The 24263-nt window shown below is 35.0% G+C and overlaps 2 protein-coding genes across 2 annotated transcripts; one reads left to right on the top strand and one right to left on the bottom strand.

Annotated features, from left to right (window-relative positions):
- The first annotated feature begins 4000 nt into the window (after window positions 1-4000).
- On the top strand, window positions 4001-4486 carry LOC137814677 (uncharacterized mitochondrial protein AtMg00810-like). The gene has a single exon (XM_068617543.1). The coding sequence runs from the start codon at window positions 4001-4003 to the stop codon at window positions 4484-4486; it is 486 nt and encodes a 161-aa protein (XP_068473644.1).
- Window positions 4487-11543: 7057 nt separating this feature from the next.
- LOC137814669 (uncharacterized) lies at window positions 11544-15339 on the bottom strand. Its single transcript, XM_068617532.1, has 7 exons — window positions 14853-15339; window positions 14230-14417; window positions 13508-14107; window positions 13217-13294; window positions 12334-12628; window positions 12043-12245; window positions 11544-11615 (listed from the first exon to the last, which is right to left on the bottom strand). The coding sequence occupies exons 1-7, from the start codon at window positions 15025-15027 to the stop codon at window positions 11544-11546; spliced, it is 1611 nt and encodes a 536-aa protein (XP_068473633.1). The 5' UTR covers window positions 15028-15339.
- Window positions 15340-24263: the final 8924 nt, after the last annotated feature.

Genomic DNA, 24263 nt, shown 5'->3' with positions numbered 1-24263 from the left:
ACTAATATATATTTGTTGTATTTTATTAAAAATAAATATAAATTAAATTTAAATAATAAATATTTATGAAGTGATTAGTTTATGTAATTTAAAAAATATTCAAAGAAAATGTGAGTGCGTAGGGACGAAAATAATAACTTCAACCATTTTAAGTTTTGGGTGATTTTAACCTAGATGAAAACGCATGTCAACTAAGAGTGATAAAAATGTGTCAACGTGATATTTGAATTGATGATATGGACATGACTTAAAAAAAGTTATTAACAGGAAGAATAACTTGTTAGAACAAACCAAAAACTTTAGGAACCAAAATATCACTAAAATTCTTTGAAGAATCATTTAGACATCATTCATATTTTCATCTTTCACTTGATAAAAAAATTATTATAAATATTTCGATACATTTAATAGTCTCACATCGTTTAAGAATTAAGATCGATAATAATTTAAATATATATTTCTTCTTTAATCCTCTGAGACATCTTTAAAAAACAAAACCGTGAGAGAGTTCTGATCTCAAGGAACTTGAGATAGTGAACTTGTTGTGATTAACCCCTGTGATACTATTTGGTGAAAATAATAGATGTTGACTAAGAAAAGTGTAACTAGTGTCAAACTAAGAAAATAAAACTAACCCAATGTTTGAGCGGGAAACAAGTCAATAAGTTTTTAAAATAATAAATATTTAATAAATTAGAATCAATTTCCACTTATGAGAATACATGATTATGAGAGAACATTTATGGCAACGTTTGAAACAAACATAGTAAAAGGGAGAGAAATAGTAAAAATAAGAATCTACATGTATATATAAAGTTAATTGTACTGGACAGAGCGCTCAGGGCACATTGCTCGATGGTAGGGTCTCGGTGCATGGTATAGGCAGGTCAGCTCAGTTGTTGGGCCAGCGAAGTGAGCCATGTGATTGGGCTCAGTTTGGTTGATAAACTCGTTGTGGCATAATTAAGATAACCTTTTTATACATTATTTTAAGGCTACTAACCTAGTGGTACGTATAGTACATGTGGTGCCTATGTCAAGTAAATGTTTCTTTTAACTTAAGTATGTGTGTTCTAAGGCACATAGCGATTAAGTTGCATTCGTGATAAAAGATAACGTTGCACCATGAGTAGGGTGCCCACGTAAGCAGAATATTCCCCTGATGTTGGCGCATAAGTTGGTGCCTTGTTGGCAGGTTGTTGTTATGTAATTATTTTATTCTCTCCTTAGAGATAAGATTCCTTTCTGTTGCATCACCTTGAGAGAAGGCACCCCTAAACAAAATATTTTCCTATTGAGTATGCTTTCAGTTGAGACTAGATTCTCATGAGAGAAAGTTGTTACAAGAGATAAGCTATAAAAGGAACTTGAGACCCTAGGTAAAGGTACGTTATTTCTAAGACTGAAACTGGATACTTCTTAAATTCTAGTAAGTCCTTGCTAACTTGATCGTCAAAGTGTAATCAACAGGTAGGGCCCCCTCTGTTTCAACGGAGCCACATTCAAGAGCAACAAGAGATAAAACAGATTTCAGAAGAGACAAACGGAGCTAGAGCTTTTCGCTAGAGTCAACAGGCAAGAACATTTGGCGCCCACCATGGGTCCCGATAAAACCTAATCCCATCAACATTTGTGTTTGAATTTTCTGACGTAATGAGGAACACGATGCAAGGTCCATTGGGATCTGAAGGGAACGATGCCCCAACCCTACAAAAACTTATGAATACCGTGAAAGCTCTCCAAGAGGCCAATGAGCAGTACAAGTAAGAGCAGGAGCGGATCCATCGAGAAGCCAGAGCCGAGCACGAAAGGCTAATGGCAGAAGTAGTGGCGGAGGCATGGCCGAAGCTAAAGTTGAACAAGAAAAGCTCATTGCGGAAGCTTGAGCTGAGCAACTACTCAGACAAGATCAGTTGATGGTGGAGATGGATGCTTCACGAGCAAACAATGAGGAACTGCACAAGGCCAACGAGGAATTGCGCAAGAATTTACAACAACTGGATCAACACTCTATAGTGGAGCGAGGCCCGAGTGCACAACCAAGAGCTCGTCCCAAGCCATTCACACAGGCGATCATGGATGCTCTCGTGCCGGTGAGCTACATAACACCTAAGATCATTTTAACGGGAGTAGAGGACCCTGAAAGCCATCTTACGGCGTTCAATGCCAATATGATTATTTTGGGAGGATGTTGATATTTCTCTCGGCAATTGTACCGAATCAACTGTAATATAGTACTCTTTAAAGTACGAATGTCGAACCCACAGAGAACAATTCTAATTAAGATAATCTGTTATAAAACTCATTAAGTATAGAAAATAATTTTGAGACTTTGTTCATAACCAAATTAAAGATTTCACAAATAACTCGAAGAGTTAGGGTTTGATTCAACCAAAACCAAAACTAACTTATCAAATATAGAGAAAGATACTTGAGATTGAATTGCGTCTATCTCAATCATTTGTATTTTGAATAATACAATATATAATAATCAAAACTACTTATTCCTGATGCTTAATTTAAAGTCATTCACCTTGATTCCTCACAGATGAAATTCATAAGATAATTTCTCAAACACTGATTCCTCAGATATTTAACAAATTATCCTGCTTTAGGAACAGAATTATAATGCAATCAATAACCTGGAATCTATTCCTAGCATTACAAGTTATCAAGTATTTTCGTCTATTTCAGATCCTTAAAGGTACTTTCCAGTTAAATTTAAGGATCAAAATCAAGACTTTATTGATCATACATAATCAAGCAATAAGCATAAAACGAAAATACCAAGAACAAGTAGAAAAGAGAATATTATATATACATCACCAAGAATACATTTGATCAAGGTAAATTACATTCAATCCCAAGTTAGAAAGCACTTAGCCACTCATGACAACTCCTTCAATCTTCATTCTTGATCTGGATTACATAAGAAGGGCTGATCTGAGCAAGTTCTTCTCCTAAGAACAGAGGTTTCTTCTCTTTCTCTGACTAATCTCTCTCTCTATAAAAACCCAATCTTTTTCCACCGCTGGTTTTGAGTTGTGTTTCAAAATTTATATAATCAACTTTAGCTCAAGCTAGCCTGTTTTAGCTTAAGCTAGATCTTTCGGTGCATTTTTAGCTTGAGCTAGCGATTCTAGCCTGGGCTAGAATTGTACTGCACATTTAATCAACTCTGGACAGTTTTAGCTTGAGCTAGCAATTCTAGCCTGGGCTAGAATTGTACTGCACCTTTAATCAACTCTGGACAGTTTTAGCTTGAGCTAAATCTTCTTGTGATCCAATTAAGTTTTTACTTTCTTTCTTTCAATGTCAGCTTGAATAATTCTTTCAATGCTTCATATTCATCTGCAATTTACACCAAAATTGAGATTAAATTTCTTCATTTGTTTCTTGGTTTAAAATATATAATCAGATTCAATAATTCTCAGATTAGGGTAATTTTCTTACATTAAGCAATAATTAAGTTCCAAAGTGTTCAATTTTATCAATCATAAAAACTACACATTGGCACTTATCAGAGGAATATATGCCATCCATTGCAAAATTTTCATGGGTACATAACAGGTACAACTCTGCAATGGTTTATTGGCCTTTTTGACGACCACATCACCTCCTTCGACCAGTTTTCCGAGTTTTTCAGGGAACAATTCATTGTGAATAAAGCCCAACCACCGGTGTCATTTGATCTCTTCAATGTGAAGTCGAGGCAAGGTGAGTCTCTAAAAAATTATTTGAACAAGTTTGGGGCGTTCACAGTGAAGCTCCAGACCTATGACGAGCCCCTGATGGTCAACGCCTTCGGATAGGGAGTCATGGCAGGGCCATTCAGTGACTCACTAATTAGGAATCCAGCAGTGACGTTTGCTGAAATACGACGTCGAGTTGTCGCTCACATCAGCATAAAGGAAGCAGTATCTGTGAAGCACAACAACACATATCCAGGGCAAACTAAGCCCAAGGAAGGTAGTCGAGCCCAACCTCTGAAATTTCAATGATGGGAGAGTTGTCCTTCTTCTTGGGACTACAGTTTCAACAATCAAAGGATGGAATCTTTCTAAGTCAATCCAAGTATTGCAAGGAAATTCTCAAAAAGTTTGAAATGGAGCAGTGTAAAGAGACAACTACACCAATGCCCACAAGCTGTTACATGGATGTTGATGCAACTGGAATTGCAGTATATCAATCCAAATATAGGGGTTTGATTGGCTCTTTGCTCTACCTTACAGCCATCAGATCAGATATTATGTTTGCAGTATGCCTCTGTGTTAGATTCCAATCCAATCCGAAAGAATCACACCTTAAAGCTGCCAAAAGAATTCTGAAGTATCTAAAAGGCACATCCACTGTTGGGTTATGGTATCCCTCTCATTCTCCCGTACATTTAGTTGGATACTTTGATTCAGATTTTGCAGGATGCAAACTGGACAGGAAAAGCACAAGTGGAATTTGTCATCTACTTGACTCCAACCTTATCTCTTAGCATAACAAGAAGCAAGTCCACTATTGAAACATAATACATTGCTGCAAGAAGTTGTTGTGCTCAAATTTTGTGGATTAAACAACAACTTGAAGACTTTGGGTTAAAAGTCAGCAAAGTACCCCTAATGTGTGACAACATAAGTGCCATCAATCTCACAAAAAATCAAGTTCAGCACTTTAGGACAAAACATATTGAGATTCAACACCATTTCATAAGAGATCATGTGAGTAATGGAGACTGTGAGGTGAAGTTCATTGCAATCAAAAGACAACTGGCATATTTTTTCACTAAACCTTTGCAAAAGGACATGTTCTTCTTTCTCATAAATGAGTTAGGAATTCTTGACTCACAAACTCTATTTTAAGTGTTGTTTTTGTTTCTCCTTTGAGTCTATTTGTGAAGACAAATAGGGGGAGAAGTTTTCATGGTTTGTATGTTTGTATTGTGTGCTTAGGAAAACTCAGATCGAGCCTAAAGGGTTTGTGTACTTGACAGAGTACTTAGGGCTCTGTGCTCGGTGGTCGGGTCTCGGTGCATGGTATAGGTAGGTCAGCTCGGCTGTTGGGCCAGCGAAGTGGGCCATGTGATTGGGATCAGTTTGGTTGGTAAACCCATTGTGGCATAATTAAGATAACCTTTCTATACGTTAGTATAAGGCTACTAGTAAAGGGTAATTTTGAACTTAGGGGTACGTATAGTACATGTGGTGCCTAGGTCAAGTAAATGTTTCTTTTAACTTAAGTACGTGTGTTCCAAGGCACATAGTGGTTAAGTTGCATGCGTGACAAAAGATAACATTGCACCATGAGTAGGGTGTCCACGTAAGCAGAATATTCCCCTGATGTTGGCACATAAGTTGGTGCCCTGCTGCCAGGTGGTTGTTGTGTTATTATTTTATGCTCTCCTTAGAGATAAATTCCTTTATGTTGCAACACCTAAAGAGAAGGCGCCCATAAACAAAATATTTCCTGTTGAGTATGCTTTCAGTTGAGACTAGATTCTCATGAAAGAAAGTTGTTACAAGAGATAAGCTATAAAAAGGGCTTGAGACCCCAAGTAAAAGTACGTTGTTTTTTAGACTGAAACTGGATACTTCTTAAATTCTAGTAAGCCCTTACTGACTTAATCGTCAGAGTGTAATCAACAGGTAATGTTCCCTCTGTTTCAATGGAGTCACGTTTAAGAGCAACAAGAGATAAAACAGATTCCATAAGAGACAGACGGAGCTAGAGTTTGTCACCAGAGTCAACCTGCGAGAGAGTCAATCGACAAGAACATTAACCATTTTCACAATTTGAAATCATGATTTTTAATCCCTTTTTCATAAAAAATATTTAAAGGGGTTTTATTCTATAGCAAAAGTCATATCATTAATATTCAAATCCTAAATAACTTAATTAGTTAAAAAAAATAGTTCTTGTGACTTATATAAACTTAATTTATATTTCTTCATGACATTTAAAAATTTAAAGAGTTATTTCAAAACTAAAAATGAAAGTAATACTAGTAAACGATGACCATAAACAACAACATTTAACACAAAATCGTCGTAAAAAAATGTGGTGACATTCCGGTAATTGAATAACAACGATGGTAAAAAAAGCCTCATTAGAAATTGGCCAAATGAGACTATTAAAATATGTATTGTCGTTAAAAGTAGTCGGGAGGGAAATAACGACGATAGTCCAAAAGAATCGTCATTAAAAATGTTGCCTTTAATTTGAAAAATTTTCCTTTTTCACACTAGACATCACTTGAAAATTTTCTCATTTACATTGGTTTGTGACACGTCTAGGGACTATTTCTTAGGACCTATAAATGTGACCAGGAAATGAGAAGTTTAACTATTAAAAAATGAGTATTACTAAGATATTCCAATTTCAACCCTTTCAAATCCACAAAATCTAATAAGATAATTGTAAAACAACAACAAAGATATTGAAAAATGATTAAAAAGTTTAAAACATTAGAATCTTTAGAACTAAAGAAATATGAAATACAATTTTTTGTTTCTTCTTACTGTCTCACTACAAATTCAATTTGCGCAAGATCAAAATGCCACAGATCATGCGATGCAAATCGCCTACCACGCGCGACTCCTACCCTACTGTGACTATGAATGGCGCCCAACCGTGACAGGAAACCGCCCACCCCCTCCCCTTTTGCGAATGAAGTCCAACTACGAACAATGCCCAACTACGACCCATCAACCGTCCAACCGCGAACAACGTCCCCCACACCCTCCCTGGTGTGTACCACAAAAATTCCTTACAACACATGCTAACATTGTCTAAAATTTTTGAACATATATAAGATGTGAAAATAGCAATATATAGCTGACTATGTAAAAAAAAAAACCTAAAAAGTGATGACGGTTGAACAAAAATTGTCGATATAAACTTCAAATTAAATACACATATCGCAGTAACCACCGTAAAACTTCCCTAAAAAAGGTAATAATGAAGAGTTTTAAATAATCGTTAAAACTCTCCCTTAACCGCTTTTAATGATGGTTCCATCTAACAACTGTCATTAAAAGTGATATTTTTGTTCTTAATTTATAATAATTTGTTTACAATAGTCATTAATTTGTAACTTATCAACGACAATTAGTACAAGAAAAAATGGTTTTAACGAGGGTTTATTTTTACATTACCAAAGGTTAAAACTTCCATTAAGTGGTTTACCCTGGGTTGCGGTTTCCCTCGTTCCCCAGGGTTTTTTTAAACCCCAGGAAAAGGCTTTCATAACCTCCATTAAATACCATAGGTTTCACAACCTCCGTAAAAAAAAAACCCAAGCACCCCACAATTAATATTGCAAAGAAAGCACATCAACCAAGATTTGAACCCAAGTCCTTCGAATAACCAAGGAAGAGTTAACCACTAGACCAGAGAAGTTTTTTGGTCATATTATCATTTTTATTTTACTTATTATTATTAACATAATTTATACATATTAATATTATATTAATATTATATTAATATTATATTAATATTATATTAATATTATATTAATATTATATTAATATTATATTAATATTATATTAATATTATATTAATATTATATTAATATTATATTAATATTATATTAATATTATATTAACATTATTATTAATATTATTATTATAATTAATATTATATTCATATTATTAATATTATTCATATTATTAATATTATTCATATTATTAATATTTATTAATATTATTCATATTATTACTATTATTATTATTAATATTATTATAAATATTATTATTAATATTATTATTAATATTAGTATAAATATTATTATAAATATTATTATAAATATTATTATTAATATTATTATAAATATTATTATTAATATTATTATAAATATTATTATAAATATTATTATTAATATTATTATAAATATTATTATTAATATTATTATAAATATTATTATTAATATTAATATAAATATTATTATTAATATTATTATTAATATTATTAATAATATTATTAATAATATTATTATAAATATTATTATTAATATTATTAATAATATTATTATTAATATTATTATTAATATTATTATAAATATTATTATTAATATTATTATAAATATTATTATTAATATTATTATTAATATTATTATTAATATTATTATAATGAATAGTTTCCAATGTATGATTCTTCAAAATTTGATACTGCAAATGTAACCAAAAAATAAATTATGATGATGTATATATGTGATAAGTTAATGTCACTTCACACACAACTTATTTTTACTTATTGAAATTCATAAAAACAATCTTTAAGAATTGAATAATAATTTCAATTAATGAAGTGCCTTCTAACTTCAATTAATGAATCAACCTCTAAGACCTAAGTTCAAAGCATATTTAAATATGTATACCAGTTTAGGCTAAACTCACTAAAAAATTTAATTATATCTATTTATTAAGAATTGAGAAAATATATTTTATTGATGTTTTACAATAAATTTTTGACACTTAAAAAAAATTTAAAAACTCTATTATTTTGATGAGATTTTAGAATAAATATTTAGAATTTAACGAAGGTTTTAAAATAAACCTTTGAAAATTAACGAAGGTTAAAAAAATCTTTGTTATTTTATGGAGGTTTTAAAATAAACCTTTGTAAATTAACAAAGGTTAAAAAAACCTTCGTTATTTTGTGGAGGTTTTAAAATAAACCTTTGAAAATTAACGAAGGTTAAAAAAACCTTCGTTATTTTACTGAGGTTTTAGAATAAACCTTTGGAATTTAGCTAAGGTTAAAAAACCTCCGTTATTTTGTTGAGGTTTTAGAAAAAACCTCCATTAATTAAATCAATTCCTAAGGTTATATTAACCTCCACTAAATAACCTCTATTAAAACCTTTTTTTCTTGTAGGGAATGATGCTCGTCATAATAATTGACTTATTTTTAATGATGTCTATTATATACGTGATTTTTCATAAGTAATAAAAGTATACAAGTTTATAATTTATTTTTAAATCTATAATGGGTTGTTGATATAAAATTTGTATTTAATTTTTAAATAATGTATTTTTTTTAAATATACTTTCTACTTATTTCTTATCAATATAAAATTTATATTTAATTTTTAAATATATTTGAGTAAAAGAAAAAAGGGTTTTAACATAAGTTATTTAAAAGAGGTTAATGTAATCTAAAAAATAATTTAATTAACATATTTTTTTTAACCTATGTTAAGTTTCAAAAATTTATTCTAAAATCTCAACAAAATAATAAAGATTTTTTTTTAACCTTCATTAAATTTCAAAGATTCATTCTAAAACCTTAGCAAAATAATAGAAGTGTTTATAACCTTCATTAAATTACAAAGGTTTATTGTGGAACCTCAACAAAATAGTATAGGCTTTTTTAAACCTCCATAAAGAAATAAGATTAATTAATTTTAATGAATAAATAATTAAAAAAGATATAATTTGTTGTGGTTCAAAAGGCTATTCAATGGTGTGCACATTAATTTGCTGGTGTGAAGAACAATATCATCCATGGTCTTTTAGGGAGGTTCTAAAACCCATGATATTTTATGGGGGTTTTGAAACTCATGAAATTTTATGGAGGTTCTTAATCCTATGATATTTATCAGAAGTTTTGAAAGATTTTTTATGAGATTTAAAAAAACCGTGAGGAACACGTTTACTAAGGATGATTTAGTGGGAGAAACTGCAATTCTATGTAAATGACTTAATGGAGGTTTTAACCCTTAGTAATGTACAAATAAACTCGCATTAATTTTTTTTTTTTTTTAGTAATTGCTGACTTTTTTTAAGTATTCAAACAATTTGTATATAATTTCATTAGCTATTTTTTTTTTTCACCAAGTAGTTTCAAATTATTTATTCTATTATAAAAATTTCATTTATTTTTATCTAATTATAGTTTCACTTATTATATTTTCTAAGTCTATTCCATCATATAATTCACATTAAAGTTGATTGTGTCAATAGATAAGATTATATTTAAAAAAATTATTCTCTTCTATTACTTATAATTAACGATTTTTAAGTGTAAAAAGTGATACATAGGCCACCAACTACTCTTTAAAGATTTAAATATTTGATTATTAGATAAATTATACTAAATTAATATTATGAGTTTTTTAACAGTATAAATTGATTTGACATTTCTCATAATATTTCATATATACTAAATTAATCAAGTTAGTAAGAAAAACAAATAGAAACCAAAATAACACTTAAATAATCAAATTAAACAAAATCTATATGAACTACAAAATTTATGTTAACAACGTTTTAAAATATAATGTTGATTTCAAAATATTATCTTCACTTCTTAAATTATTAAATATTATTTAAAATAAATATTATTTATATGGTTTAAGTTTAAAAATGATATTTAAATTATATAACCATGTTTTATTTTATAATTAGTAAAAATAATATGAATCAACACAAATAATATACAAATATTAATATTGATTGATATATTAATGAGTATTAAAAATCTATATACAACTTAATTAATTTTAGTACCATAATATTTATTTAAAATACTAAAGCTTAGACAAATATATATAATAACATAATATTAGTAACAATAGATATACAAACATTAATTTGGCATCCATTTGTCTGTATCAAATAAATATATTGAGTTATTGACTTATTTCCATACTAGGTTATGCTTAATTTGATATGTGTAATGACACAGATTGGTCAAATGAATAATTAATTAAACTAAAATGTTCTTATTTTATACATAGTTACTAACCATATCACCGATCTCTTGTTACTTCCTCCACTAGTCAGGAAAAGAGAAGGATGAAATACACTAATACTTGAAATCATTCTTATTTTGCTCTCATCAACCAGATCAACATCAAACCTAATTTGGATTATGTAAGTTAGTTTTATATGATATATAAGTTAAGAAGTGTATGACAAAAATGCTGTTAGAGAGAAGTATTTTCTAACAATTCAGGTTAAATACACCTTAAACCTAAAATAAGTTTTCAAATAAAATACAAAGAACCTAGGTGCGTCCTACACATAATTTATAAACACGAGGTTGGTATAATATGGGTTATATAAATTTTCAATTCTTTTTGTATATTTCAACTATTTATACAAGTAGTTTTAACTATCATTAATAATTAGTTATTTTCATAGAATATTAACTAAATAGAAAACATGGTTTTCAATAAGGAAAATACTTACTAGCTAACATTTTGTTTTAATTCATGAGAGAATCTTATTTATAAATATGAAAAAAAATGGATTAGAAAATACAACATTAGTCATGCCAAGTCCCCTAATATATTACTCAAATATAAAAAATAAAAGCTTAAATGCAAGTAAATTTCAATTTTATTTAATACTATTTTTTAAAAAAAATTATATTTAAATTTAAATATTATTTTCCATAAATATAATTAAGAATCATTAAGTATTTTTTTTTAAAAATCATTAAATAAAATTATATACTATTTTTAATCAATATCAAAGTAATTAATTTCATTTATATTCCAGAAATAATAAATAGTATAAAAAGTAAAACAAACCAAACTTAGCAATAAAATCTTACTTGAGATACTCAATTTCACTATTACAAAGAAGAAGAGTGTTGACTCCCACACCAGCAATAGCAAATATCTGTGAGTATAAAAGTACTATTTGTCAATTAAACAATAACTTGAGTTAGCATATGTTTTTAAAAATAATATTTAGTTATATATAATCAACTATTATGGAAGAAACTCAACATTGTATACATGTTAAGTGACAAAATAAGGTCAATTAAGTACATCAACTAAATAATAATTACAAAATACATGTTCTAAAAGTGACAAATACATGCATTAAGAAAAAAAAAGGTTAATTAAGTACATCAACTAAAAATAATTATTGAAATAGTAATTGTTTATACATTGAACACCTAAAAGAATATATAGATTCAGTTGAAAAGTTAAAAGATGTTATGTATGAATCATGTTTGAAACATCTAGAGCATTTGCTATTTATTTTTTCATAAACAGATGATGGTATAACACCTATAAACTATCATACTATCATATTTTACCTTGTGTAGCTTTGAACTAGCAGAGACCCACCTTCCAATTTCTAAATCAAGCACTTCAATAACTACAAAGCTGTTAATGCCATAAACACCATCAGCAACAGAACGTATTTGTTTAGTTAGAGAAACTACTGTTAAGCTTCCCTTATTCGGATTTAAAGAGGGACACAATGTCCACTTGTTGAAAGTTGGATTATATGATCCATCTATGACAAAACAAATTAACAGAAGTTTTATGTCATGAACAAGATAAAATGAAAAACTTAGAAAGATGTCATTCCAATATAATAATACAAAGCATGATCATTTTCACCACCAAAAACATATGAAGCTCACAGTTTGTTGAAGTTGAGTTCATAGGATAGAGAGACTTGTTCACAAGCTGAAAAGACCAATACAAATCAATACTTGATAAGCATGATTCTCCATCAAAAAGCACTTTTACAAATAATGTCTCTTTAGGGTCTACATGTCGCTCATCATGTGATTCAATAACTGTCTTCTCAACTTGTGTCTGAATAAGATTAGATGCTGATTCTAAGATTTTACAACGATCCATTAGATGCTGAATTTTCAATTCTGCCCCCCTCTGGAATGATGTAAACAAAATAAGCATAAAAGACTTAAATATCAGAAAAACAAAGAAAATTGGTACAATTAAAGGTACCAAGTATTATTCCAAATGATGATTATGTTCATGGTTTTAAGTTGCTGTCTAGATATTTCAATTTAATACTGTCCTTAGTTTTGATTCTTCATCGGACCAAACATTCACAGGAATAAAAAGTGGGGTTTGGATATACAATATCCACTGAACTAATTCTGAGACAAAAAAGTGTGCCCCATTTAAGAACTGAAACCAAAGTTTTATGAAAAAGTGGCTGAACGAAAATGAAAGATCGGAATCAATAGAGTGAGTTATATTTAGTAAGAACTAATAAGAAGCAAAACCAGCACAGTTCTGCATATTTTAGAATTTCAGACAAAGGCAGAAGTTTTAAGTTCTATGTGGTGATAATTACTTAAAATGAATTCAAATAAATTTGATAAATTAAGAAGTTAAATATTTACAACCATTTACATCTTTATACATGCAAGCAACACAATATGAAAGAGATGAGTACTGTAAGATATGATCAAATTTAACTGACATTAATGATGATAAATAGAGGAGTACCAGCTTTTCTTCGAGGTAACAGTTGCTCTGTATTTGTATTTGCTTGAAAGTCATGAGTTCTTCAACTTCTCGTATCAACTACAAATGCATGAAGGTTAGTTGCATAGCTTATAGCATTGAATAATGACTTATGCATGTTATGATTAAGAAAATTAATTGTCTTTGGTCCTTGACAAAGGAACATGTACTGTTAAATGTAAATACTATAAATGTGTAAAATTTAACTAAAACAAATATTAGAAAAGTAATATTGAAGGCTTAAACATATTTTCATTCATCAGTCTTAATCACCTTGTCAATGGAGTATTTATGCTCAACTGGAGTACTTGAATCTTCTTCCTTCTCTTGATCTTCTGGCACCCCAAGATATTCTTTTTCCACAGTGCACACATCATTCTCATCAGGAGTGTCATTCTCATTCTCATCATTTTCCACTGTGCATGCATCATTCTCATCAGGAGTGTCATTCACATTGTCTGACATAGAGAAGGCTTGACTACAATGACCAAGAGCAATTTCCTTTAGTTTCTCATATACAAGGTTCAGGTCATTCTCATTCACCTCCTTCACTACTGCTTGAGTATCCAATGACCTGATGTCTCCATCTAAAGAGGAAGTAACTTCAGTGGAATATGTTCTCTTACATGAGCTTGTAAAATGTTGTGTCTCTGAATCAGGTTTTCCAAATGGAAAAGATGGAAACACAGTTTTCGTCTTCAAATTACAACCAGAGGCAAATGCTAAAGAAGCTAGTAATGAGGAAAGTTTGTTTGCTTGTCTATGGTCTAATTCAAACCAGAAATGGTTATGAGTGTAGTAGTTGCCTGCAATTACTGCTGCAAATTTATCTTCAGACAGTGGCTGGCACTGAAGCCGGACGCGAACTTTCACCTTAAATCATTAATAGCAGAAAATGTAAGGCCCTTTGGATGAATCATGACATGAATACATGACCACTACTATCATGAACCATGAGAATTAGAGTTTGGCAGGTAGATGAGCAAGTGGTATACCTGTGCAGGATATTGTGTTCTATCCAATTCTGAATTATCATCAATCCATGCGTAAGGGTCAATGTACATTTTGCCCTTGCTAGATGCCTCAAAAATTCCATGGAGCTTCCTGTCACTATAGTTGAATAGAAAAATAGGCAGGCCAGGATCAATGTTCTTCACAAAGGAAAAGTGGTTAGCTGGTAAGCCTGTTAAAACAAACACATACTACTGAGTTAATGATCACATAACTCCACCTTCAAAATTAGTTATTTCATAATTTTATCATACTATTCATCCTAAGAGGATGCAAGCAACTGTTAAAACACTCCTAATTGATACTGGGTCTATGTTAGTTGAAATTTATTCAAAGCTGCAACATTTTTGGTAAATATTGATAAAACTCAACCAATAAAAGATAATGAATTTCAAAAGTGTATTATAACATTTTTCTTCATGCTAATTTAGAGCATATAGAAAAATATAGATCAAGTAAAGTATTTCGGTGTTGCATTTTAAAACACAGTCAATTTTTTATTATAAAATTTCATTGATTCATTCCTCTTTAGACTCACACTAACGGCATCAGAATCTTACTAATGCTACAATAAAAGCAATCAAATGCAAAAGAGTTAAAGACTAACCAAAGAGTAGTTTTGATTGGCATTCTTTCATTGTGCTGTTCTTGCAACCGAATATGACCCCACCAAGCTGATACTTCTCCAAATTTCTGCCTCCTACAGATTTGACCACAAAATTGGGAGAAAAAGGCATAGCCCCACTGATTCTAAAAGTTTGTGTTCTTCCTCCTGTGTTCATCCTGGAACAAGAGGACAAGCCCTATTTCATTAACAATCAATGGCGAAATTCAGACCGTCAAGAAATGTAAATAATTATTATGTTGGCAATATCAAATGAACTAAAAGCTTCAAGCGATTAAACGTTCAAATAAATATAGTTTCTTTCATTTTCATTAACAAGAAGGCAACTTCACAAATATCAGTAAAAAGGATGAACAGAGTAAAGACAATGGAATTGAACATTGGACTAAAAAGTGCTGGCATCACACTGGTCCTCAACGATTACCATAGCAGTAATATGAGGGAGCATGATAGAAACTTGACACAAATGTAATGAACATAATCCTATCCCAATCATTCTCCCATCCAACCCTTATGCCAACAAACACCAGAGAAATGTTTACAAGCACTATCAAGCACCAGTTCAGATCATGCAACACTATTCAATCCACTACTCGATCAGATAAAAATAAAAATAAAAAACCAAGAAAGGAAAAAGCATAAGGAAAATGTCTATGCACACTTTCTAGCATACCAAACTAAAAGAATGATAAAGGAATTGAGTGAAAGAGTGATACTTGAAACAAGTTTGAGACACAAAAGGGTTCACACAAAAAAACCAACCCAAGAAAACAAATGTGTGGAAATGGTTTTATAGTTCTATTGTAATGCAAAAGTAATTGGGCCAGTTTACATGGGAATTGTTCTTAATCCAGGATCAATGGACTAGGAGTACCTTAATTTTGTACTAATAGGGGCTATGAGTACCTCATTTAGCACTTATATATCACACTTTATGGATGAACATGTAAAGAAAGTATGTGCTTTGTGATGGGAAAATCAGAAAAGCACTGTGTATAAGGCATCACTTTTATCACTCCATCTCCTTTGACTTGACTATTAGCACTCTAACAATAACATAATGGAACACAAATTACATGTTATTTAGGCCAGACGGATTTGGCATTTCTTTGTGAAATGGATTTGATATGTGTTGAAACCAATTAACACAAATTGTTTCTCAGTGAACATGCTGTTTACATTGATCATAAATGGCTTTTTTCTTCAGTAAAAATAAAGAAAAACTATCAGACATATGAATTTGATCAAGTTATAATAAAATAATTAACAAGAAGGAATTTTTACACTTTTAGTTACCGGGGAAGCGAAAATTGTTGTTTCCCAGCTTCTTAGTTAGGTATTGTAGTGTTAAAAATGACAATTTTTTTTAGAAAATTTATTAAAAAGAACGTTGTTAAAGAATTTAAAATTGTTTATATATATAACTTAAATAATAATAATAATAATAATAATAATAATAATAATAATAATAATAATAATATTTTTAGTTTTATTTATTCTTCAACAGTTACGTCAAACTATAACTAATGACTGCTGAAAAAGATATTAATTAAACAAATATCATTTTGTTACCATTTTTACAAATTGCCAAAGTAAAATCAATAATACCTTATTTAAGAATAAATAAGTTCTTTGTTATATCACGGTAGACAAAAAAACTCTTTTGGAATATTTTAAAATCAAATATTTCATTTGTGACATGTTTTCTTCCCGAATTGATTTAGGATATAAGACAAAATTTAGGTGCAATATAAAGGTATGTTTAGACAAACTTATTAAAATACATGCGTAAAAAAATTAAGAAGAAAAAACAAAATAATATTCTTTATATAAGTTAAAATTAATTTATGCTCATACTAATTTATTTTTAGAAAAACTATATTAGAGCATCATTATATATTATGTATAAGTTATTTATTTATTTTCTCTCTTAAAAATGGTAATGGATAAACTTATCCAAAAGTAATGCTTGATATTTTCTATTTCAAATTATAGTTTTAGATTAGGAAAATGATGCTTTTAAAATTTTTGGAATTGTATACAAATGTGTGATGGATTTAAAAATAAATATATATAATAAAAAGTAAATTTTTAATTAAATTATATAAAAATTTATTAAAATAATAATATTGAGAGTGTAATTGTATAAAATTTATGAGATCTCAAGGTACCATTGCTATATTAATAATTTATATAATAAAAGTTAAGACCAAATATCAATAAGGAGTAAAACTCTAATTTTAATTAACCACTAATATATATATATATATATATATATATATTAATTAATTAAGTTTAGCTTTTATTATAATCATTACTGTTCCGGCCGGTTGACCTGGGTCGTCTTTATGAGTGGCTTGTCCTCACGAGCTAGAGCACCTTCGTTCTGTCTTGTATATGAGTACCTGAAAAAGAAGAACAAAGGGGCGCCCTCGCGGCCGTTTGCACTCCGACGATCAAGTCAGCTAGCGAAAAACACCAGTGACTGAAAACTGTATGATTATCTCAATGACTGGAACTGTGTGGCTAAACTGTGTTGCCCTAATTGCCTTGTGCTCACAGCTGGGTGCGCCGTCAAGAACAACTAGGGTCTAGTGTTCTGAGTAACTTTATGAGAACTAGGTTAAAGCTTGTAAAACTGTGAAAGAGTACCTTACTAGGGTTCTCTGTGCCCTTTATATAGGTGAAAACTAGGGTTTACCTTTGTGTTGCTGCTATTATCTAGGGTTCCTTGGAGAAGGTCCTTGCGCCGCTATACTTAGGATCTTAGCGTATCTGGCCCATGGACTTCCCTTATCTGGAGTGCAGTGAATAACCTTGCTGCCATTTGGGCTCTAACATGGTACTGTATTTCTCGCGCCATCATACTATTTGAGTGCCCTAATTAATCACGTGTCATGCATGCAGCCTTCCTTGGAGATCTTTAATGAGCACGTGGGCATTGTCACGTGCCCCTTTGACTTGATCGTTTATTTTGTGTGGAGGGTCCCACAACGCCGCCACCCAACTTAGGGTTATTCCATCGTGTGGGTCCTCTTCTCTGCGAAATGCTTCTGTCACGCGGGTTGACTATTCGGGCGATGTCCTTCTCTTGGGCGATGACTCGTCTTGGCAGTCACATATCTCGGCGATAACCGATTATGTTGACTTCTTGACCACCTACCTTTCTTTTGTCCACGTCATCACACCTGATGACCTGGTCGGTACACAAGCCCCCAAGTCTTGAGCTGATAACTTGTTTTTAGCAAAAAGACTAAGGCCTCGCCCCTGCTGTCCCCGCGGCGTTCTGATGATGTGTCGCCTCCTGACCGATTGACGTGACATTCTCTGCGTCGCCGGCGCAGCGTACCCTCAAGGACTCTGACGATGTGATATTCTCTGAGCGAGAAAAGTGACACTTCAGCTCGCACCTTAACTTCGTGACACGTGGCCCAGTCGTAGGACGTTTGCTTTAACGCCCTTTATTGCTTTAATTGTAGCGCTCGGATCTTTTAAAACCCCGTACCTTAACTCACTGTCTTTACCTCTTTTGTATCTTTCTTGCACTATTCATCTTTTTCTCAAGAACTTCCCCTGTGTTCTTTCTTTGCCTTCTTCTCAAGACCTTCCCCTGTGTTCTTTCTTTGCCTTCTTCTTCCTCTACCCTACTGCTGAGCCCTTCCTCTTTGGTCTTTAGCTCCTTCACAGATAGCACGTACTAAAATGCCTGCCAACCCTGCTTCTTCCAGAGCGGCTCATAAAGATCTTTACCCCTGGGCTTCGAGTGAAATCCTCGACGAGTATTCCTGCTTACTTTCTACTAGGGCCCTGAGGGAACATGTGGGGGAAGAGTGTTCCTATAATCGTCGTGCCTTCGCAAAGAGGCATGATGATGACATCGTCGTGCTCCCTTGTTCCCTAGGGGAGCCGGTGTGCGGGGATGAACGATCCAATAATGGGGTCCCCTTTTTCTATTTTTACCAAGTAGTCTTTAAGTGCGTCGGTGTACGCCTTCCCTTTTCCAGGTTCGAGAGGGAGCTGTTAACAGAGATGAACACTGCCCCAGCCCAACTGTATCCTAACAGTTGGGCCTTCGTGAAGGCCTTTGACATCTTGTTTGGCTTTCTTGGATGTGCACCCTCCGTAGATATTTTCCTTCACTTCTTCGAGGTGAAGAGGCAGAGAAATAACCTATGGGTAACTCTTAGTAACATTCCTGGCAGGATTCTTTTGACCCCTTTCCAGCAAACCTTCAGAGAGTGGAAAGGTAGATTCTTCAAGGTGTGTTGTTCCAGCCTTGTGCCTTCTGCTCTAGACGGCTTTCCTTTGTATTGGACAAAGGACGCCCGAGCCTTGAAAGCTAAGCCTCTCAAGAAGCTGTCCCCAAGGGATCAGGAGGCTTGCAAGATCCTGGCGGGTGCTGGAGGTCTTGATGCGGCTGCCTTGATAAGTTTAGAGTATAACGCCGAGCTTTTGGGGAAATACATATGCGTGTGAGGCTTTCCTTATGATCCTCCTTCTTTCTGTTGTTGCTGGATTTTTGCACGATTTTGCTCGGAAGTACTTTGTTTCATGTCTGTCTCTTACTGTATTTTACTCCTTTTTTCTTTTTTTACGTAGGTTCGAAGATAAACGATCATCAGAGAGCACTGCTGACTCAGGCTTTGAGGTTCGGAGACAGGGCTTCTTCGTCGTATTGCTCAAACTCTAGGGGCCACTGATGAGTGATATGTTCTTGCTTCCTGTGCAGACATTAGGATGTGTGTAGGATTATATTTTCATCTTGCACCTGTTATAAACTCCGTCTGTAACCCTAACGCTGGCTTTACGTTTTTCATTACGTTGAATGTTGTTCGACTTATATTTGCATGCTTACGTTTTTTGCAATGCCGCGCGCGTTACTCCCGATATCCCCTTCGTTATGCTTGGCGTGAATTCCTTAGATAGCATTTGCTTGTTTCCTCATTTCTTAAATACCTTACTCCTGATTACTTCACTCATGGCTCTGCTCGGCCTTCGTTTTTGTGAGGGATGCCTGCTTGTTTGAGCTTTCTCCCCGTTTTTGCCCCGAGCTTATCCCGAGCTTATTGGTATAGTTGGCGATGTGCTGCTTGTAACGACGTCAGACCGCCCCCTGCACGATCGGCGATTATACGCAGTTCTCGATTATGTCATCGCCCTTGATGACTCGACTGATATGCGGGCTGCGATTCTTCTGGCGAGAAGGATAAGTTAAACCCCGACGATCTACGTGGCTTCGCGCGCCAATGCCCACGTTGGTAACTGATTTGACACTTCACCAACCCTCCCCCCCATCAACTGACACGTGGACTCATCGATGGTCATTATCTTGTGTCGTTTGCGCTTCTCGTAACATTCGAAACTCTAAAAATTCTCGCGCCACTACACTGTTTCATTATCTTTCTTCTTCACTTTCAAACTTTCTATACGCTCTGGTGAACGCTTTGACTCCCCAATCATCGTTTCTCCGCGCGCTCCTTCGATCATCAAAAGGTGACCTTTTTATTACTCTCGCTAGTGCTTACCGCATTTTAATCGGCTTGCATCATCTATTAACTGCTTGGAGCATACGTTGTGGGCTGCTTGTTTTCTGTCTTGCATTTTCCTGCGTTTTAGGTTTTCCTTTTCCTCTCTGCGACCTCCTTTGTTCATGCTGTTTTCCTTTTCCGTCTTTCAATCGAGTCATTCTGTTTATCAACCCTCTATTTTTCCCTTTTTCATTTTCTTGTCGTCTTCCCTGCAGTTTCTCGATGGCTCGTACGGGGGCTACACCAAACAACCCTGCCCCCTCTCGAAACCCTCCTCCAAAGTCACGTAAACAACCTTCTTCAGGAAACCCCTCCACATCTCGCAACCCACCTAGAGATCCCGCTGTCCTTTCAAACCGGGCTCAGAGGCCTGCGCCCTCTCAACCTAACCAACTGCAATCAACCTCCCCACAAACCAATGCCACTGTACGCCCCATTCCTGACTATAAACTGTTGTACCCATGGGCTCCTCCAGCCTTGCTGAATGAGACTTCCTCGATCAATACTGAGGCCGCTATTCACCGTTTGAGAGATAAGACCCATCTTACCTTTCATAAGGAGCATGACGACAAGGTTGCCATTCGTCCTTGTCCTCCTGGGGAACCTGTCTGTACTGACAACGATGGCAACGACGGCCACCCTTTCTGCTTCATCTATGCAACTGTATTCAAGAAGGTTAGGCTCAGGTTCCCTTTCACTCGTTTCGAGAGGGAGCTCCTGACCGAGCTTGATATTGCCCCTGCCCAGCTGCACCCCAACGGCTGGGCGTTCATCAGAGCATACCAAATTGTCTGTGCCCACCTAAGCCATCCAGCCTTCGTAGATGTGTTCTTATTTCTGTTCGAGGCTAAAAACCCAGGGGATCGCCTGTGGGTAAGCCTCAAAGGAATTGCTGGGAGGTCCATCCTCTCAATCTTCCAGCAATCTTATAAGGACTGGAAGGGTAAGTTTGTCCATGTTTGCTGCAATGACCGGGATCCTGCACTTCTTGATGGGTTCCCCTTGTACTGGGTTAACAAAGGAAAGAAGGATTCTAAGGATCATTTTCGGAAAGCTAGGAGTCCAGAGAAGATGGGGGAGCTTGACAGAGACTTGTGCAATTTCTGGAAAGAAGTTGCCTCCACCAATACCACCTTGTCCACCCCCTCAATCATCAAGTTCGAATTCTATGAAGATCAACTAGACTTTTACATAGGTCTGCCCTTCTACTCTATTTGGATTCCTCTTCCTCCGCCAAGTCCACTTTGCCCTTTATCAAACTTATTTGCATTACACTGTCCCACGCTTATTCTTGGCTGCTTGGTCCCTGTATTACCGGTTACCTGAAACTGGATTGATTTGTAAACATTGATCACTTTGTGCAGATACAATGTTGGGAAAAGATCGTATGGCCAGGCTACGCTCCTTAGCCAAGCGTCACAATCTCACAGCAGGTTCTTAGACTGTCCCGAATTCTATCGCAGAAGCTGCCGTTGCTCGGGGCGAGCTCCCTCCCATGGGCTCACCTTCCCTCGTCGCCCCTCCTGCCCCTGTGAGAAAGAAACTGCCACCAAAGAGGGCCAAGAGGAAGATTCCCACAGTGGTGTCAGACGAAGAGGAGGACGAGAGTACTAAAGATGGGCTTGTCTGTAAAAGGAACAGGTCGACCACCACCGAGCCGCCAACAATCGAAAGTGCCGGCCCAGATTACGCGGAGAGTCCCCCAGTGCCTCCACACCCTTTGAGAGCGCTGGGGATACTCTGTCGTCAAATACTTCAGCTGCCGGAGGCGTTCCGAACCAGGCTGTGGATGTTCAGTCACCCCCCCAACCTGTAGTGGAGCCAAACGTATCGCCGCCGCGTCCCGATGCTTCCCTGGTCGTTCACACCTATGAGGGTGGTGGCGAGAACTAACCCTCAACCCCTCTCCCAATTCCTGCTCTTGCAGCCCCTGTTGAGGAGGTTTTGAAAGCCCACGCCGCTTACCTCAGTGCTATGACCACTGAGTGTGTAGAGAAGCGCCTTTACCAGATGATGGGCGAGGCTCTAAAGGACTCCTTAAATCAGTATGAATCCGAAGCCGGTGCTGCGAAGGACCAAGTCCAACAACTTAAGCGTGACCTTACGATGCGAGGATTGGAATTTTTGCGGTTAGAGAATGCTCTGAAGGACGAGCTGCGGAACGAACGCAAAAATAGCGCTGAGCTACACAAAAAGCTCAACGATAAACTCTTAGAGGTCGCTGAACTTGAAAGCAGGCTCGTGCCTCAGCAGGAACAAATAGCGGACCTGGAGGAGGCTCTTGAGGCTAAAAAGGCCTACGTGAATGAGCTCGAATCCAAGTCAATTGAGAGGGAGGACCTACTGGGCAAGATCGAAGCCGAGAAGGACCAAAAGGCCAAGGAACTGAGCGAGAAAGATAAGGAGCTGAACGAGTCTGCAGCAAAGCTTGCCCAGGCGCTTGAGGAGAACGAAAAACTGAAGAAACAAATTGAAGAACTCGACCTCAGCGCTGCAAACGTCCTGACTTCCGGGTTTGGCGCGGCCTTGGAGCAGTTCGCTTGTGCTTATCCCGACTTGGACCTCTCTCAATTCTCGATTTGCCATGAAGTGGTAGACGACAAAATTGTACCTTCAGATTAACATTCCCATTTGCCGTCAAAACACCCTGAAAGACTTATATATTCGCCCTTGGTTTATGTGTAATGAATCTATTTGCAACGACTTTCTCTTTATTCAAAACTGCTTTAATATATGCGCATGACCTCGCCTTTATCTGTCGCGTAATCATCTGATATGATATAACTGACTGACTCTTGCTTTAAAGAAATCGACTTAGCGCCAATGGGCAGTAGGCGTGGGTCAGTCTTAGTATCTGAAATCTAGCTCGCCTGATCTGCCAAGTGACATGCGCACTTCTATGTCATCGCCTCAAACTCTGCTAACTTAGTTCTCGCCGTGTACTTCTTCTTTCGAGCTTCAATCACAAAGTCATGGGCTTCTTTAGATGCTATTTTCCTTTTTATCTGCCAAGGCGTCCTCTGAGGGGGCGGCCTCATACCTTGAGCTATCAATTATGCTCATTCTGGGAGGAGAGCTACCTTTAACGGACCCCCCTCTGCCTTCCCTGAGCCTTTAATCTGAAACAACTTGATCTGAGTAGTGAGGTGTCTTTTACGAACCTACCTCAGCCACCCTGTGACTTCTTCCCCTCTGATAACTTATCTGTTGTGCGATTACCTGATAACTTGGTTGGTTTTTACTCAACCCAATTAACTTAGCACAAACTGATGCTTAATTTCCTTGAAATCAACTTATCTTGAACAAACGGTTAGTCTATAGCAATAACATTTGACACGAAATTACTTACTGAGCAGTAGGCGGGAGTCATTTTTAGTATCTGAAATCTCGCTTGCCTGATCTGCCAAGTAGTGACATGTGTATTTCTAGGTCATCGCCTAAAACTTTGTTGGCCTGGTTCTGCACTGAGGACTTTCGAACTTGCCTCAACTTGCTTAAGCAAAGAGGTCTTGTATTATGTTCTTGCCTAGCAAATAGGTCTTGTATTCTGTTCTTGCCTGAACTCACTCGAGGGTGAGGAGGACTTTTTCTGGTGCCTCAATTTGCTTAAGCAAAGAGGTCTTGTATTCTGTTCTTGCCTGAACTCACTCGAGGGTGAGGAAGACTTTTTCTCATAACTATTTAACTGACCTCAGCTTCGCTCGAGGGCGAGGAGGATTTAACTGATAACTATTAACTGACCTCAGCTTCGCTCGAGGGCGAGGAGGATTTAACTGATAACTGACCTCAGCTTCGCTCGAGGGCGAGGAGGATTTTCTCTGGTGCCTCAACTTGCCCAGGGGCTACCTTTTCCCTGGATGCACTG

The sequence above is a fragment of the Phaseolus vulgaris genome, chromosome 10 (genome assembly GCF_000499845.2).
Source record: "Phaseolus vulgaris cultivar G19833 chromosome 10, P. vulgaris v2.0, whole genome shotgun sequence".
Taxonomy (NCBI): Eukaryota; Viridiplantae; Streptophyta; class Magnoliopsida; order Fabales; family Fabaceae; genus Phaseolus; species Phaseolus vulgaris.
Note: the sequence above shows the minus strand (reverse complement) of the source record. Positions and strands in the feature narration are given on the sequence as shown.